The sequence below is a fragment of the Chroicocephalus ridibundus genome, chromosome 4, assembly GCF_963924245.1.
Source record: "Chroicocephalus ridibundus chromosome 4, bChrRid1.1, whole genome shotgun sequence".
In the NCBI taxonomy this organism is placed as follows: Eukaryota; Metazoa; Chordata; class Aves; order Charadriiformes; family Laridae; genus Chroicocephalus; species Chroicocephalus ridibundus.
The window spans coordinates 93,741,068-93,758,136 of NC_086287.1; the positions used below are offsets into that span (position 1 = coordinate 93,741,068).

The window sequence follows — 17,069 nt, forward strand, 5'->3', positions numbered from 1 at the left end:
ATATTTTTTAGCAAATTCCCTTCAGATATTAAAAAGAACGTCACCGTATTTTTTCTCACGGGAGAAAGCAGTGAAATGGCTAGATCCAAATTAATGACTACAAGATTTGGACAAACCTGAGAGACCGACTTTTCACTGTTAAGGTGTCAGAATAGGGGTAGTGTGCTTAAAGATCTCATGCCACTACTCCTTCAATAGAGAACTGGTTTTTTTTTATTGTGTATTTATTTTTTTTATTATTACTCACAATTTACTGTGAGTAAAATTTGCAGAAGTACACAACAACTTTCAGTGAAATAGAGCAATCCTGGAATGAGAATTTGGGCTGCTTTGTAAACGTTATGTTAGACGTATCTTTAGACGCCAATTAAGTAAAGAAGGGCGGGGGGCAGTCCTCAGGAGAATAACAGCAAGTGAAATAAGATGATAACCAGGCGCAAAAGTGAATGGACAAGAATGGCACAGACTGCAGACTTGGGAGCACAGAATGGCGTTATGAAAACAGACAAAAGGTTATTACAAACAGGAAGAGAAGGAATAAAGAGGTCTTTCAGTACAGAATGGAACCAGCTTCCAAAAGAAGTAGTGGAGTGAAATCACCACAGGAAGCCTTTAGGGCATGACAGGATAAGCAAACATCTCTGGGAGGGAGGCACTGTACAGCAGTCACATCCCCGGATGGTCAGCACACAACCTGCAGGTTGGCCTTGGTACTCAGACCTTTATTCATCCCCAGGATCAAACATTTAGCTTCACATTTAACAAGCTTCAACTTTAAATCTAGATGGTAAGGTAGAGATGAGGAAGACAGGATTCCTACAAAAAGCCATTTAGGAGTTCAGAATAAAGTTTATTAGGCAGCTAGCATGCCTCGTCACTGAGGGGCATCAGTGCCGTAGGTCTGTATTGTCTCAGCTTTAACTGGAGAAGTCAGAGTGCCACAATCACAACGGAGAAGCAGCAGGTACTGCCCCCGCAACAGTGCTTGAGTACTCTTTGCTGCCAGCATTGCTTTCAAGACCTCTCCTTCCCCCATGAAAGGCTATCCTTCCTTCCTCTCCTAGACGCGAAATTCACATACCTCTTGACAGTTAATCTATACCTTCCTGTTTCTGTCTGCCTTGTGCATTTTCCCACAAGGCTTTCCCTTCACTCTGCCTTAGCTCCAATGGAAACCACCACCCAGGCCTTGTAACGCTGGTTATTGGCCACCCCAGACTAGCGGGAAAATCCTGTTCAAAAGTACAAGGGCAAAGCAGGAGATGAGATCCTGGCACAGGATGTTGCAGAGACCAGAAATATGAATAGGTTTAGAAAAGAGACAAGACTAGTTCGTGGAAATTAAGTCAGTGGCTATTAAAGATCTGGACGCAACTTTCAGTTTAGGAAGGTGGACAACCATGCACGAGGAAGACCATTGCACATATCTGTTTTCTTATACCCTTTCCATAAGCATTCACTACAAATGGTCATCACAGAGTATAATGGATTAAATGGACCTTGAGCCTGACCCAGAAGGGCCCTTCACATGTTTCATGACCTTTTACAAGCATCTTTCCTGCACTGGCTTACTGGTGAACCACAGGACATTCAGGGCCCTCTGTAGTAAGCATCTCAGATCATATATGAGGCAGGATATTCCCAATGCTTGACACGCTGTCAGAGTCCTCTGCACGGGGTGCAGTACCTGTAGATCACTGCCCATCCAATTGAGTCTGTAACTCTGACTCTGAAGCAGCTGCTGTTTTTGCCAACCCCTTTTTCACTGAAATGGGTTTGCTGCGCTAGCGCTTATCTTCCAGCACTATAATGTCAGCACGGAAAGCAAAGAAAATAACATTTCCAGGCAAGCAGCTGAATTACCTGCCAATCATTTCCCAGTCCCTATACACAGGGATATTGGGGAGCGCTCTGTTATCAAAAGGTCCAAAATGGCAGTTTGGGGATCCAAACCATTCATCAAACCCATGCTTCATGGGGTGGAACTGGGGCCTGTGACCCAGATGCCTAGAAGCAAAAGAAACAGATGAGTTAAAATTCTGCTGCAAAGAAGCAAATAATAGTCTCATAAGAATGGCATGCAAGAAAACAATCTTTGCCCAAGAAGAAAAACTTCAAGCATTTTAATCAAATAAATGACTGCAGAGCATTGTCTTGATCTTTCTCATACTTGTTGCAAGTGCATCCATGCAGACTCACTCCAGTGCTTCCATATATCCCATTTTAGTCTACTGTCCAATCTTTGTTTTCCATTATTTCCTTCTATTGGTATCTTCTCTCACACTGTCTTGATGATCTGTACTGATGGATTACATTGCCCAAAGCCATTGCAAAGATGCACGTAGTGTTTTACTTAAGGATTCTGATCTACGACAAGTCACTTTTATACCACTAAGCTATAAAAACACAAGGTAAAGCTCATGAAACGTACCATTATATCTGTATTCCCTTTATGGAATACTCATACTGCCAAAATGGTACAAAGAGACCTGAATGTAAATGAGAATGAGTTCTTTACGTTCACATGCAAACATAAAACACGTTTAGCTACTCTTGATGACAGCTCCATTCTACTATGCAGCTTGAAAATTCTCCATCCTTAACTTCAAGATGAAGCTCCTCTCTAATCTCCAACTTCTATACAGCAAATTCTCAATTTCCTTCATTTATACTATCTTGAATATACAGAATGCCCATCCTCTCCCAGTCGCTAAAGAAGATCTCTATAGCTTAATATTTATTTAATCGTTCCAGCTTCCACTCACAAACCTGCATCTGCAACCTGTCCATTTTGTGCCATCACCCTCGGCACATTTTCAGAATACAAGGGGCATAAAATGCATTACCCGAAGTAAAACGATCCATGGTGTTATTCTCAGCTATTCCAAAATAGAGTTATAACAGAAAATAATCATCATTCCAGCTATGATCATACCTTGATGATGTAACTAAAACTGCAAGTCTCACCTGCAGGATTCTGCCCTTTCCTCATTCACATACATGGTAATACAGAGCTATTCCTGGGTGTTTCTACAACAGGGGACGTGAAGAAATACTTTGATCTAAGAAAGTCCTAAGAGAACTTACAGAGGAAGAGACTTAAAAAACGTAGCAAATAATTACTGAGATGCAAATTACTCTCTCCCTCTCACAACACAAAAAAATAGGAAGATATTTAATGAAATGCAACAAATTGTAAAACAGTCATGGAAAATACTTGACTTGCAAACATATAATTACACTGTGGAACTTACTGTCACAGGACACCCTGAAAAGTTTTTAAAAGGGATGTTGAAAGGATAAAAAAAATCATCTTCTGGAAAACTTAAAAATCTTTCAAAGCCCTAAAATTCTATGCGTGGCTAGGATGAGACTCCAGTTTAACTACTTTGCATTTCTTTACACCTTTCTAGGAAGCAGGTGGTGTGCACAAATGACAGAGAACTGCCACTGTACAGTATCATTCCTTAGTCCTGTCCCGGGTAACACTTCTTGGGTGCACAGTGATAGTGCAGTGCATATTCATGTTTAGTCTGCTTCTTGCTAACAGCTGCACGTCCTTCCAGATTTGCTGTTTTCCAGAGAACTGCCTGGAACCAATCTGTATTTGCGTTGTTTATTTCTTTTCCCTGGGTGTATGAATTTACATGTATTAGCACTGAACTGCATCTTATTGCATGCAGCCCACTGATCCGATTCTTCACAGCCACTCTGCTGTTTGGATTTGCAGTAATAAATAATTCACTGTCTTAGGTTAGTTTGCTTTCCTTCCAATTTCAGCAGCAACGGTGAATCCAACCACAATTCAAACTCACTCTTCTCTAACTTGTTAACGAAACTGTTAAATAAATTGTATCCCATTACTTTCTTAAACAGTATCCCCCGGATACTACTCCTGTCCGAAGTCTCTTCATTAACGATTACTCTGTTAGCCAAGCAGTACTCCTCTGGTGTCTATGTAGTTTCGAAGTTGCTGTTTATGCATTTATTTATTACAGCACTGTTCCAAACTGTGAATCAACTGTTCAGAGATACCCAGGCCCCATGGGATTCCATTACAGCCCACAAGCGCATTTGAAATTCAAATGTTACAAATGCACCAGTTTCAACTATTCCACTGGTAATTCCACCGTGCTTGTTTGATCTGAATATCTTTCAGGCTTTTCCCTTCCGATTCTTCACAGACATCACAAAACACTGGTTTTTAGAAGTTCTTCTGTATCCTCTACAAAGATTATACTGTACTTCCAGGAAAGTCCATAGAGTCAAAGGACATTCACAGAGTATTGGATCAGCCCTCTAGGTCTTTTAAAACACCTAGTATCAACTATCCCAGTTAAGCCTATTCCTGTCTACCTTGACCTTCTACACTTGATGAACAATCTTCAGTGTAGTCCTGGAGACGTCTGCATCTCTATTTCTATACCACACGCTTCTACTCCTGCCAAAAGAAGCTTTCACAATTTAGTCTACTCTATTAACAAAAAAACCCAACATATAGCAGTGGCGAAAGATAGGTGCTCAAGGCAAATTCCAACAGAACATCTTGGTGGTTTTTGATTAAATTAAGTAGTGTGATACATGGATGAAAGCACAGAGAGTTGAAGGATTTATAAATAGATATATATATACACACATAAAAAACCCCTTAAACTCTTTTTATGAGGATGTACGTATGTACTTGTAATGGTAACACTCAATTCAGAAATTGATCACAGCAGGGGGGATGATCCACCAGAGATTTCAAAAGTTGGACATCTGAGCTTCAAAACTGTGGTTTTTTCCCTGCAGTTCTGGTTGTTCTGAGGCTCCTTCACAATACATACACACTCATAGTGAAATCTCAAAGCAAGAGATCTTAAAATAAGTTTACCATTTGCCAATGATCTTATTGGTGTAGCCAGCTTTCTTCAGCAACTCTGGAAGCAGTAATTCAGAATCTGGGATTCCTCCTACTATATCCTGTGGCGTGTATGCTGTGTAAAACAAACAAAAAAATCTTTCCAACTCTTACAAATATTAGAGCAAGCAGCTCATGGCTACTTATCATTAGAAGCACTGTTACTAGGACAGAAATAGCAATTAGTTTGATGTAGCAATATCACTCCTTGGAAGTCCTCCCAGGCCACAAGATGAAGAGAACAAATTGATTCAGAGAGATCAAAGGGAGTTCTCCACCCACTTGCACACCATGGCCAATAATAAAAGGGGCTGCCAACACAGAATGAAGGAAAGACCCTTGAAAAGGGGGGTCATAAAGAGAGTGAGTGCTTTAGGTGTGCACTGGAGTTGCCTTTACACTTCCAAATTTGCTTTATATTTTCTAAAATGAAGGCATTTTTTTCCTAAATCAAATGATCGATAAACTTGCTCAGACCGCAAGAGCTGAGAGAAATTATGTGTCTCCCACAGTCCTCTGGCCCTTGAGAATCTAAGGTATGACTTTGGTTAGAACAGAGATAGCCAAGCACGCTTGCTGATACAGTGTGAATCAGTACACAGCTGCTGCTTCTTGCCCAAGCATGCATGGTCTCATGGGGTGTCTGTCATGCTGGAATCAATGACAGGAACCAAAATCAACCCAGGGACATTATGAACTGGTAGTCTTCCCTGGAAGCACCATGGGCACAACGGTTCTACAAAACCGCCAAGGCTGAAATGCTTAGAAAACTGGCTGCTGAATAAAACCGTAACCCGCTTGTTCTTTACTCTGGGTGTTAACATACACCCCACATGACTTCCTTTCACCAGACTGGCCAAAGGAATCACTAAGCAAATGGATCAACCAGTCTTGTTTATGTCTTTTAATTTGAGGAGGTTTTCTGCTTGATGAGAAGGAAGCAATAAATGTCACGCTTATTACCAGCAGTTAACATGGTAATCTTTTTGTGCCACTCTGGAAGATCACCAAGCCAAGCCTTTGTTCAAAGCAAAACTTCCTACAAAGCACAGGGGGAAATCAAGAGAGGAAGGCAAATCAGCAGTGAAGCCCATACCGTTTCTGGCATGTGCATTCGTAGTGTAAAAACCATTCCTGACTGGGAGACGGCCCGTCAATAGTGCTGCCCTTGCTGCAAATAACAACAAAATAAAACGGTTTTGGTTTACATGCATTCTCTGTTTAACATTAATATTATCATCATATTAAGGCTGAGGACAGCGCACCGACTGAAGCATGTCAGTGTCCTTTTGCCACAGCCAGCTACTAAGATCACTCACATTAGAACAGGCAGCAACTCCCCTCTCCAGTGAGCCATGGAGATAGACAGGTTCTGATACGACAACATTTGAGTTATTCCAGGACAAACCCAACTGAAATTTGGCCCCTTTATAAAATTACCCACTGCTGTAGAGTAATTACTTTCAATAGTCAATGTAGCAGCCCTTCTATCTCAGCAATTATAGAAGGAATACCTGACATAGACATGTAAGAGGAAATTGTAACAGAAACTGATTACATGCTTAAGGCTAGGTTTTCGAGCTTGCCTGAACAAAAGTCACGTAATAGTGAAGAAAGAGCTGCCCAGCTTTGACAACAGAAGTCAGGTCCTGACTGCAGGAAACATTTAAATAGATGCTTAACTTTAAGCGTATGCAGTACCACCACTGGACTTTGCAGGACTTCAGCATATTTTAAATGCCGTTTCTGAGCAAGGACGTCAGCAGCACACTGACAAATTATGTCCAAAATGAAAGCTCAAATAAAAAGCCTCTGTTCCTCATTTTTGTTTCAGTTCTTGGCTGTCAGTCATGTTTGAGGGAAAAAAGAAAGAAAAAAAGCCCACCCCACAGAAAAACAATTAAGGATAAAAATATCTGCATCTCCCAGACCCAAACGTTTCTTTTATCTCTCGTCCCTTCCCCAAGAACCTTGCAAGCCACCAGCCTCAAAAGCAGGACACAACCTGCTGCCGTTCCTTGCATGGTCTCACCAAAGACAATGGACTCAAACTATGTACAAAGTATGTTCAGCAAAAATTTAGATACAGCTTTGTCTGTTTATCCCAAAATAAGAAAGATTAAAAAAAAATGCAGTGACTGAGGCTAGAATACTAAACCAGAATGTTTTAAAAAATCCTTTAGCTGGACCAATTTGACCACTAAAACACTGCTTTGTATGAACCAAAGATTGTAGGTTTTCCAATCAAAACGTAAATAAAAAGGGAGCAAAATGCAAGATCAAAGCACTAATTCCAAACTCTACCCTGAGGGTAATCGCTGGTTTGGTTGCTAGTTCATGTCAGATGCTGGCAAACATCCCAATCTTCTCAGAAGGTGGCATGCTTATATGCTAGTTTAAACTCAAGTTTACTCACACGGAGAACAGAGGGGGCTGGCAGTATAAAAATCCAGGAAAAGCATCCCTTCTGAAGCCATCTGGTCTAAGTTAGGAGTTTCCTTAGAAGGCTCTCCGAAAACTCCCAAATCGCCCCAACCCATCTGTAAAAAGAACACACCAAAAGATGTAAAAGTACATTTACTCTTCCACGACGACAATGCTTCTGGGCCCACATAACACTTTTATTGTATCCCTTCACTTCTAAATCTTTATAGTGCTCATCTCCTTATTTAGGGATTACTTCACAGATGTGATAAAAATGATATTTCCCCAACCCAGTGAAGCAGAGAACTAGTAGAGTTTTCACTCGCAAATGGGAAACCAAGGCACACATGAGATTAAATGGCTAATAGGCATTAAAACACTTGTAGCAGAACTGGGTAAGAATCCTAATGCCTTCACTCTTACACAAGTGCCTGAAGACTGGCAAGTGTACGCATACCAAGGAGGAAAAGGAAGTTACACATGATACGCTCGATATCGTACAGCTAAAAGTCTGACCCTTCAGACCCTGGTGACATGTCTTTGTGTTGGACCACTGACCCCAGGGCTCCCTCTCAGCCTGCTGAATCTATCTATCCATCTATCCATCTGTGTATACGTAACTAGAAATGCAAGGAAAAGGTCTAAAGTCAAAAGCAGTGCTGCAGGAAAAGAGAGAAAGCGTTTATTTTAAAAGCAAGCTCTGGAGAGAAACCTGCCAGAGGCGTCGTATGTCACTCTGCTTATTTGCAAAACAGTGGTTTCACCCTGCATCTTCCTCCTAATTCAGAGAGGTCACACACCAGGAGAACTGTAAAATTACCATCACATTGTCTACATTCATTGCTGAACACTATTACTGGCAATAATACAAATAAAAGTAAGTGACTTAAAACAGAAGGTTCTAGAAGGGAACAACTTAATGAGCAATTAGGCACCGTGGTTGCTGGAGATTACATTATGCTTTAAAAAAGGCAATAACTTTCTTTAATACAGATGCGTATCAGGTGAGCACCTGATATAGAAGGTGTAATGTATCAAGATCTTTAGAAAACCATCTGTCTGGTCCCATTTGAGAGTCTAACATTTACACTGCAGCAGTGCACTTTGGAAAAAAAATTTTTGGAGAGCTGCAGAGCTGACTGTTGAGGTTTGAGGGAGGAGCAATTAAATGGTACCACCCAGCAATAGGGTGTGGAATTAAAACAGACTCAATGGGATCACCCTTGAGTTCTCTATTCATCAGTTTCTTTATCATCAAGGAAGAAAGAAAAAAAATCATGTTGCTGTAATTTAAAAGCAGTGTCAGAGTCACAGAAGTTACTGAACTATCAAAGGAAAAAGACCATGGAGATGTATTTTTAATGAACAGCATTTTAAATAAATAAATAGATCACAAAAACTCCAGTCAAGATCTGTGCCTCATCACGTCTCGTGCCGTACCAACACTTCTAGAGTGGGATAATCACTATCCCAAGGAGCTTTCATCTTGAAAATTACAAATGCCAGCTTGGGGGGAAATATTGCTGAATGGAAGTTTGAGACGGACTGCTGGAGGCTCAACTGGCCAGAAAAACTAGGCTTACAAGGTAATTATCTTGTACAGGAGTGTAGAAATACTATGAAAACAACAGCCATGTTGAATTGGCAAAACAGAGCCAAAACAGGCGGTAAGAGCATGCCCACCTGTTAAGTCAGATACCCACACTCATTAGCTTTTTGGGTAGCTTAAAATGGCACATAATGCATTTCTACTACAAACACACCTGAAAGACAACATGAAAATATCAGAAGAGAAGCAAAACAGGAAGGTGGCAGCACCTTGAACATGTTGGAAATGAATATATTTCCTTACCCATGTGGCTAAGACACTACGGAGTGCAAAAGTGGAAAGACTTTTAGTTGGAAACAAATCTATGATTATTTCTGCTCTTTAATGATTTATTGCCCTTTCTTTTTTTCCAGTTCAGAGAGCAAAAATTAATGGAATTAGTTTTCTTCTTGTTTAGTTCTTCAGGAAGCAAGTTTGGGTTTCTAGAATGTTTCCTGAAATGTACTCGAGTTTCTTTGTCTACACTTGTAGCTGCACCTTATTCAGTGCTACTAACACTACATCCATCGCTAGTATTAGAAGATATTGCCACAATTATTTTTGTAAGCTACAAAACCAAGCCTTAACTTCAGAATGATTCTATCAAGGTTCGAAAACCACCAAGACACCCTGTTTTTCAGTATTTACCAGCCAGTGGAATCCTTTGCCAAGGACTGTGGACTTAATTGCTCAGTCGTTATGAACAGACTGGTAGATAAGATGATTAGACTTCTAGATAAGGTATGTAGGTGTGTAAGCACCTATTCCAAAAGACTTGCATATGGGCTTGACTTTCTAGATCTGAGAAGTCTCATTTGTTTTCAGCAGGACACCCACGCACAAGGAATAACGAGATGTTTGCATTAATACTGCAGTGTTTCTAGTGGAGGTCACCTAGGGCAGCTCTGCCCTGAAGGAAGGCAGGGCAGGGGTATGCCTGGCCTGGGCCTTCCTTTCAATTCTTGACCACTTTTTACACAAAATCCAGAAAGGACTCGAGAAAAAAAGCAACGAAACATGACGGCTTTCAGAGTAAGTACTTCCAAACCTATTCAAATATTCCTGCTTATTTCAATCAAACTTTTCCAGATCATCACATCAACCCGCGAGCTGCGCCTGAATCACTGTGCTGAAGACCTCTGACCATGAGTCACGGTACAGACCCTGTTCCTGTGCCATCCCACAGGCACTGGCCTACTGATAACAGGAGGGGGTTCAGCACAGGGCTGAACACAGAGGCCACACCACCTGGAAGGGATGATGAGTGAATCTGGAAACTGTGTGACCTAGAGGGATTGTACACACCAGGGAGAGCCTTGCTCTGCAGGAGTCAATGAGACAGAGCTCTAGGCAGCCCAAAGAAGCAAATAAATGTGCAAGACACACTCTCGAAACACAACTCTTGCCAGGCCCAAAAATATCCCTTGATGTGCACCTAGGAGGATGCCGGGAAAGAGTAATTTGCAGGATAAGGCTCATGGGGAGCCACCCTGATGAAATCTCTATTTAAAGGCCTCTGCCCCAGTACCACTTTGGACCCAGCCCATGTGCCACGATGCTCCCACGAGCTCAGGGACCACCACCACAGCATCTCTGACGTGCTGTGCACGCACCACGAACAAATTTCCCAGACATCAGCAGACCGTTTCCGACAGCGGCTCTGCCTGTAAGGCGCTGGTGCTCAAACCGTGCCCCCGTCGCTAGGGCCTGGGCAAGAGTGGGCCACCGCGGGAGCCCCTCCACTAGCCCCAGCACCCCACCTGACCACAAGGGCCCTGCTCTCACCCCAATGACAAGCCCCGCTCAGCCCACACCCTGTAATTAAGAACTCTATGGAGCTGATGCCCCAATTTCTCTCAGCCACACCGACCCCTTCCCAGGAACACAAGCCCCTCTATAGGGACAGGCACACGGCCCCCTTCTTGGCCACAAACAGGGCCCCCTCCCCAGTGACCAACATCCCCTCCATCCACCCTAACAGCCCCCCTCAGTGCCACCCCCCCAAGTGACTTCCTCCCGGCGACACGGGCCCCCGACCCCCAGTGACGAGTGTCCCGTCCCCCCGCGGGTCCCCCGGCCCTACTCACGTCGTCCATGAGGAGGAGGAGGATGTTGGGCGGCGCGGAGGCCGCGGCGGGGCCCAGAGCCCAGCACAGGCAGAGGGACACCAGCACCACCCTCGCCATGGCAACCGCCGCCCCGCGCGCCCACCGCGCGTCACGTGAGCACCGCCCGCCTCACGTGACGCGCGGGAGGGGCGGGGCGGGGGGACGGCGGAGGCGGAGACAAGATGGCGGTGTGCATCGCCGTGATCGCCAAGGAGGTGGGGCTGGGGGTGAGGGGAGCGGCGCTGGGCCTCGGGTTGTGGGGCCTGAGAGGGGCAGTGGGTCCAGGTGGAGCTGTGGGGCAGTTGGGCCAGGTGGGGCCTGAGCAGGTGTGAGGGGAGAGTGGGGCTGAGGCTGTGGGGCCTGAGCAGGAGTGATGGAGGGGAGCAGGACTGGGGCTAGGTGAGGCTTGCAGGGTAGGGTTGAGGGGAGCGGGGCAGAATCTCAGGGTGTGCGGCCTGAGGGGGACAGGGGAGCTCAGGGGGAGCTGTGGGGTCTGAGTGGGGCTGACGGTAGAGGGGCAGGGACTCAGGTTGTGGGGCCTGAGGGGGACAGGGTGGTCAGGGGGAGCCGTGGGGCCTGAGCGGGGCTGGGAGGAGTGGGGCCAGGACTCAGGTTGTGGGACCAGGTGAGGCTGTGGGGCCTGAGCAGGAGTGAGGAGGGTAGTGGGACTGGGGCTGTCGGGCTGGATGAGGTTGTGGGGTAGGGGTGAGGGGAAGGGGACAGGGTCTTGGATGGTGGGGCATGAGCAGGGGTGACAGGAGCGGGGCAGACGCTGGAAGTTGAAGTGGGCTGGGCAGAGTAGGCTGGGACCAGGGCCTAGCGAGCGCAGGAGCAGTGTGAGGGTGCCCTACAGTGTCCTGCTGACAGAACAGGAGGGGGGTTTTCCTCAGAATGAGCTGGGGACAGGCTCTGCTGGGACAAAGGGGCAGGTCAAGCAGTGGAGAGACCTGAGCCTTGTGCAGTGCCTGTGCAAGTGATTCTCCTGCCACTGGTGTATGGAGACAGATCTGCTCCACAAGCGCTGCAGAGTGTAAGGGGGGGCTCTGCTGTGACAGCTGTGAATGTAAAATGGTTAAAATAGCTTACTTCTGACAGCAGCAATTCTTTGGGTGAAAATACTGTCGTGGCATCAGCTGTCACTTACACAGCAGAGTGGCCAGTCCTACTTAGCATAATTTGTTCTCCTCCTCAGAACTATCCCCTCTACATCCGGAGCATTCCAACTGAAAACGAGCTGAAATTCCATTACACCGTGCACACTTCCCTCGATGTTGTGGATGAAAAGATCTCTGCGATGGGCAAGGCTCTTGTAGATCAGAGGGAACTGTACCTAGGGCTTCTCTACCCCACTGAAGACTACAAGGTGTATCTTTCTAATGAAAAACTGCCATGCCATTACGTATTTATAGGCTCTTCCTAGTGAGGGACTCCATGTGCGAAACCTCTCTTCCTGCTTAGTGCCATGTTAAAGACATTGGCAGAAAATATATGGACTTGTTCAGTAATCAGTTTGTCACGCAGAGGGTCAGGTTGGGTGCCTTGTCAGTTCAGCAGCTGCTTTGTTGCTCAACCAGGTGGTGGAAAAATATACCTTTAGCCTACATGAGGGACCGCAACGCGTGAATAGTGCCTGGTGCAGCTAGACTTCACCTTTTGTGAACTGTGTGCTTTATTCCACACTCAGCTTAAACAGTTGCCTGTGACTAGAACAGATCCTAGACTCCTTAATAACACAGAAGTGAAAGTGGCAGGAGTATGAAGGTGTCTCTGGTCAATTACCTAAATCCCAGGTGTGTGGTCCAATTTCTCTAAAATATGTACTCCACAGCCACAGCTGCCCCAGTGTTTTTAACTCACAAAGTTGATCTTTAGAACTTTCTTTGGCTTTTTCTCTGCATCCCACAGATGGAAGTTATCTGCTGTAACACACCTGACTTGTGGGCTTTCTGATTGTTAATTTTTTAAGTCTCAGTCTTTAAGTATCAGCCATACTGGCTGATACTAGAATATTTCCAGGTCTCTCTGGTCTCCCAAACAAGAATAAATAAGGTGTCTGTCTCACCGAAATCTTCTTAAGAAAGAAAACCTCACCAGAATAGCTAGTGGGAGGCTGCTTCTGAAATTGCAAGGCATGCCTTACTAGGCAGTGTAGGAGCAAACTTGACCTGGAGTTATCAAAGATGTCATCGGTCAGGTAGAAAGGGGATACGGTTCCTGCAATCTAGTGTCTCGCTTAGCTCATCTGGTCCTAGTTGTGTGCTGGGTGCAGCAAGAATGTCATGTTTCCTCTCAGCTTGTTTCTTTGAGTGTATTCCAGCCTTGTTTTAGTTGCTTTGACAGGCTCTGGTGTGTCAGAAGCACATGCCTTAACAGCTGCACAGATACGGCTACGTGACGAATTCAAAGGTGAAGTTTGTTATGGTGGTGGATTCTTCAAACACAGCACTTCGAGACAATGAGATCCGCAGTGTAAGTGCAGGAAATCAGAGCACAACTTGCCACATCAGTGTTTTTGCTATTTCCGCTTATTCATAAAGTGCTGAGAAGCAAAAAAAAAAAAAATTAATTAATTAACTACAATCCCTTTTCAGATGTTCCGAAAGCTGCATAATTCATACACGGACATAATGTGTAACCCTTTTTATAACCCTGGGGACCGTATCCATTCCAGGTAAGTCAGTTGATCGTACTGATCTTTCTGATCTTTGTCATCTTTCTGGAACTTGCCGTGTACTTATGATGTAATAGGACCAAGAGCATAACCCCTGTGGTTGACCAGTTCAGATGTGCATGCTCTGAATGGAGAACAGCTGTGTTGTCTTTGGGCCGTTACTGCATAACAGAAAACTCTGATAGTCCCATGAGAAAGTTACAGTGAACTCTCACTCCCACCTCAGAACCAGCGTTAGAAATTTTGGCTCAAGAAAATAAATCTCTTGGGGAGAAAAAAATTCCCTGTTTTATAGGTAAATACGAGCATAAACATAGGTAAATAGAGCAGGTTAAACAGAGTGAACAACCGCGCTTGTCCAGGGCTTATCCTTCTGTAAGGACACATGGGCATTCAGCATGTGTAATTCCTCACGTGTGAGGGCCGGTGCCTCCCGTTTCTCATCTGTAATCTCACAGGAATTTTAATCGTGTTGGAAGTTTCTATTGCCTAGGCAAGAACAACTTCTCTTACGCTTTGCTGAGGCAGATCTGCAGCCAGGATAAGACTGTCCTTACTTCAGCTTAATTAAAAGCCGTTTACTCAACAGAGCATGCTATAGAGTAAAAGCATGTATTCAGCCTGGGGAAAGCAGCTTGTTAACCAGTAAGAGGCATTGTTAGCCATTGGCTTTGTTACAAGAGATCTGCTGTGCAGAACTAGCTGCTTCCTTTACTATTCTGTGTTCATTTCCTTCTCTAGGGCTTTTGATAATATGGTGAACTCCATGATGATGCAGGTGTGCTGAGGCTCTGCCCCTTCTCATCTGAGCATTGAGAACATTCCCCACGTACAGGAGTGTGCCTACAAAGTGATGTATATATTGTCTTTGTTCTGTGTAGTATTTTAAATTTATTCTATGTAAAATAAACTCAACACCCGCATGGTTTGTACGCATTTCTACTCTAGCAAGCCTGAGCATAGCACAGAAGTCACTGTTCAGCTTTATGCCTTCAGGTAACATGTGAGAGGCAGCTCTTCCTTCAGGAAGGTCAGCTGAGTCAGATAGGAGGCCAGTTCCCTACAGAAACATGTGCAGCTGTGCCTCTGTGCAACTCAGATGTTTCTGTAGGAATTGGGCTTTGTGTAAAAACAGCAGTTCCTGCTGTGCTTGTGATTGCAGCAAGCACAGCTGCACAAGAGCCAGCTAAGAGATTATTATTGGGGTCAACCTAGATTTCAGTCAGCTGAGATGCACAGAGTGACACTGTTCCTCAGATGTACTCGTGCTTCAGAGCAGTTCCCCCAGAGCAGGAGCAGCACATCAGCAACAGCAGTCTTTCTGCTCTTTGCCAGCCCCCTTTGCTGCTGCTCAGGACTCTCCACTCCGACAGGAACAACACAAGCAGTGCTTAATTCAAACATACTTGGGCTCCTTGTCCTGTTTTTCCTTAGCTGGGAGCACCCAGATCTGTGTGTACTTATGCCATTAGTTCTTGGAAAGAGAAAACTCTGCAAGTCAGCCGAAGGCTCCAGGTTTCTCCACAACCCCAGCCACTGTTTACATACTTGAGAAAGCTCTGGCAGACAGCAAACAGCTGGTCTCAGAGCATCAACTTGAACCTGATGGAGCCCTGCACTGGTCTTGCCTTCCTGGGGAAGGCAGATCTTGGGGTGACTCACATTTGACAGTATTTGCTGTTATCACTTTGCACCTCTTTGAGACACAGTTAACAGCAGCTCCAACCCCGGTCAGGGAGAGCACAGGTAGCACAGCTGGGATAATCTCTTGGTGTGGATTTAAGACATCAGGATTGCACAGCTGCCTGGTTTATCCCAAACTAATCTCTATTAGCATCTCCTCCCCCTGCAGCTCCCTGCTGTTCTAATTAAAGACTACCAAATCAATAGCAGGTATTTATATATATATGTAAAAATACAAACTAGACTAGAAAAGCATCCCATCTTCGTAATCACTTGTGCAGTAGACTCGCGCTATGCAAGACTGCGCATACAGCAGGATCAGCAGAGGTAACGCAGGCCTCTGCTCCAAGCCCCACACTGGGCAGTCTGTGCTTCAAGCACCTAATCAGTTAAAAATATATAAAACATAGCTATAAATAAATAAATATAGCTGCACAGCTCCAAAGGATACAAGAAGCCCGGAGAACGCCAGGTCAGCGCAGAGTGTCAGCTCACAGCCAGCGCGCTCTCACTGCAGTTGAAGTTCACACAGCGGGATCATTTATTTTAAAAATTAGTGACATTTACAATACTTTCTGTCAAACAGAACTTAAATACATTTAATCAACAACAACCTGTCAAATAATGGGAGATGAAAGTGTTTGAGCCTCACCCACTATCTAAACAAGGCACAGCGGTACACTGCTATTCCAAAACATTTTCATATTTTAAAAAAAAAAATCTTCACTCTCTCTCACTCAGAGACAGGAGCTCAGCATTTCCTCTTCCACAAGAGAGTCCGAACACCCCAAAGTAGTTTTTGTTAAAAATTAAGTCTCAAGAATTTACAAAGCTACTAAACGCAAAAAGTTTAAAGCCCTAGAAAAAGCCAGTTTTCCACTCTAAGCCTAAGGGTAGCTCGGATCAAGGCTGGCCTCGGCAGCACAGTCCACGCTGGACAAAGTGCAAAATCAACACAACGTGAAGAGTGAAGGCTTCGAGCTTTAAAAAAATCCTAAGACCTTAAAGAAAAAAAAAGAACCAGTGGGATTTTTAGCCTGGCAATGCCCCCTGAGCTGTGAAAAGCTGCTTTAGGAGTCAGTCGCATCTGTTGCATCTGGGTTAGAGGAATCCTAACCAAGGCTCTGGAAAGATTAGCGTGAGAATTACGTAATAAAACCCGATTTCAATGCAGAACTTCACACAGTAACGCTGTCTGCCGGTGTTTGCAGCCTGCCTCTTTTAACACAAAGTTCCCCCCCCCCCCCCCCTTTAAAAACGAGCGGTTTCAGAGGTCATAAACACAACATCAGCAGGAAGGGGAAAGCGCCAGGCAGCGCCTGTTCCCTGGTGCCCAGCTCCTGTGGTGCGCTTCAGTCCCCACCCTCTAAGTTCAGCTGGGCTCACACCATCCCCAAACCCACATCCGCAGCAGGAATAGTGACGGGAGCAAAGAGGAAGATCAGACCAAGTTTGCAACAGTGGAGATGATTTTTGTAGTACTGCTGCTGCCAGAAATAAAGCGAAATGATGTGTTAGCAGCGCTCTTTGATCCCTATAGCTTCAGAATAAAAAAAAGCAGGAACGGGGGAAGAGGGGGCTCTTGACATCTGAAATAAAAGCAGGGAAGGGTTTTGTGGCACCCAGATCTTGTTTAACCACCATGGAGATACAGAGGCTTCCAGAGAAATAGCAAAGGATGCCTTTTCCCTCCCC

The 17,069-nt window shown here is 44.7% G+C and overlaps 2 protein-coding genes across 4 annotated transcripts in view; one reads left to right on the plus strand and one right to left on the minus strand.

Annotated features, from left to right (window-relative positions):
* GALNS (galactosamine (N-acetyl)-6-sulfatase) overlaps positions 1 to 11,142 on the minus strand; it is a 56,979-nt gene extending 45,837 nt beyond the window's left edge. For all 3 annotated transcript variants that reach the window (XM_063334835.1, XM_063334836.1, XM_063334834.1), the window contains exons 1-5: positions 11,000 to 11,142; positions 7,317 to 7,440; positions 5,997 to 6,071; positions 4,874 to 4,976; positions 1,864 to 2,007 (exon numbers count right to left, since the gene is read on the minus strand). In XM_063334835.1, the coding sequence (XP_063190905.1) occupies positions 1,864 to 2,007; positions 4,874 to 4,976; positions 5,997 to 6,071; positions 7,317 to 7,440; positions 11,000 to 11,098 (545 nt within the window). In that variant the 5' untranslated portion in view covers positions 11,099 to 11,142. The remainder of the gene's footprint in view (positions 1 to 1,863; positions 2,008 to 4,873; positions 4,977 to 5,996; positions 6,072 to 7,316; positions 7,441 to 10,999) is intronic.
* A 27-nt stretch (positions 11,143 to 11,169) lies between these two features.
* TRAPPC2L (trafficking protein particle complex subunit 2L) lies at positions 11,170 to 14,635 on the plus strand. Its single transcript, XM_063334839.1, has 5 exons — positions 11,170 to 11,235; positions 12,213 to 12,385; positions 13,402 to 13,489; positions 13,612 to 13,691; positions 14,433 to 14,635. The coding sequence occupies exons 1-5, from the start codon at positions 11,203 to 11,205 to the stop codon at positions 14,476 to 14,478; spliced, it is 420 nt and encodes a 139-aa protein (XP_063190909.1). The 5' UTR covers positions 11,170 to 11,202; the 3' UTR covers positions 14,479 to 14,635.
* Positions 14,636 to 17,069: the final 2,434 nt, after the last annotated feature.

What these genes read in the sequence shown, in the direction of transcription:
- TRAPPC2L (XM_063334839.1), top strand. Translation starts at nt 11,203, where the DNA reads ATGGCGGTGTGCATCGCCGTGATCGCCAAGGAG. An exon ending in CCCACTGAAGACTACAAGGT is followed by an intron (nt 12,386 to 13,401) that starts GTATCTTTCTAA and finishes ACAGCTGCACAG; the next exon opens with ATACGGCTACGTGACGAATT. An exon ending in GAGACAATGAGATCCGCAGT is followed by an intron (nt 13,490 to 13,611) that starts GTAAGTGCAGGA and finishes ATCCCTTTTCAG; the next exon opens with ATGTTCCGAAAGCTGCATAA.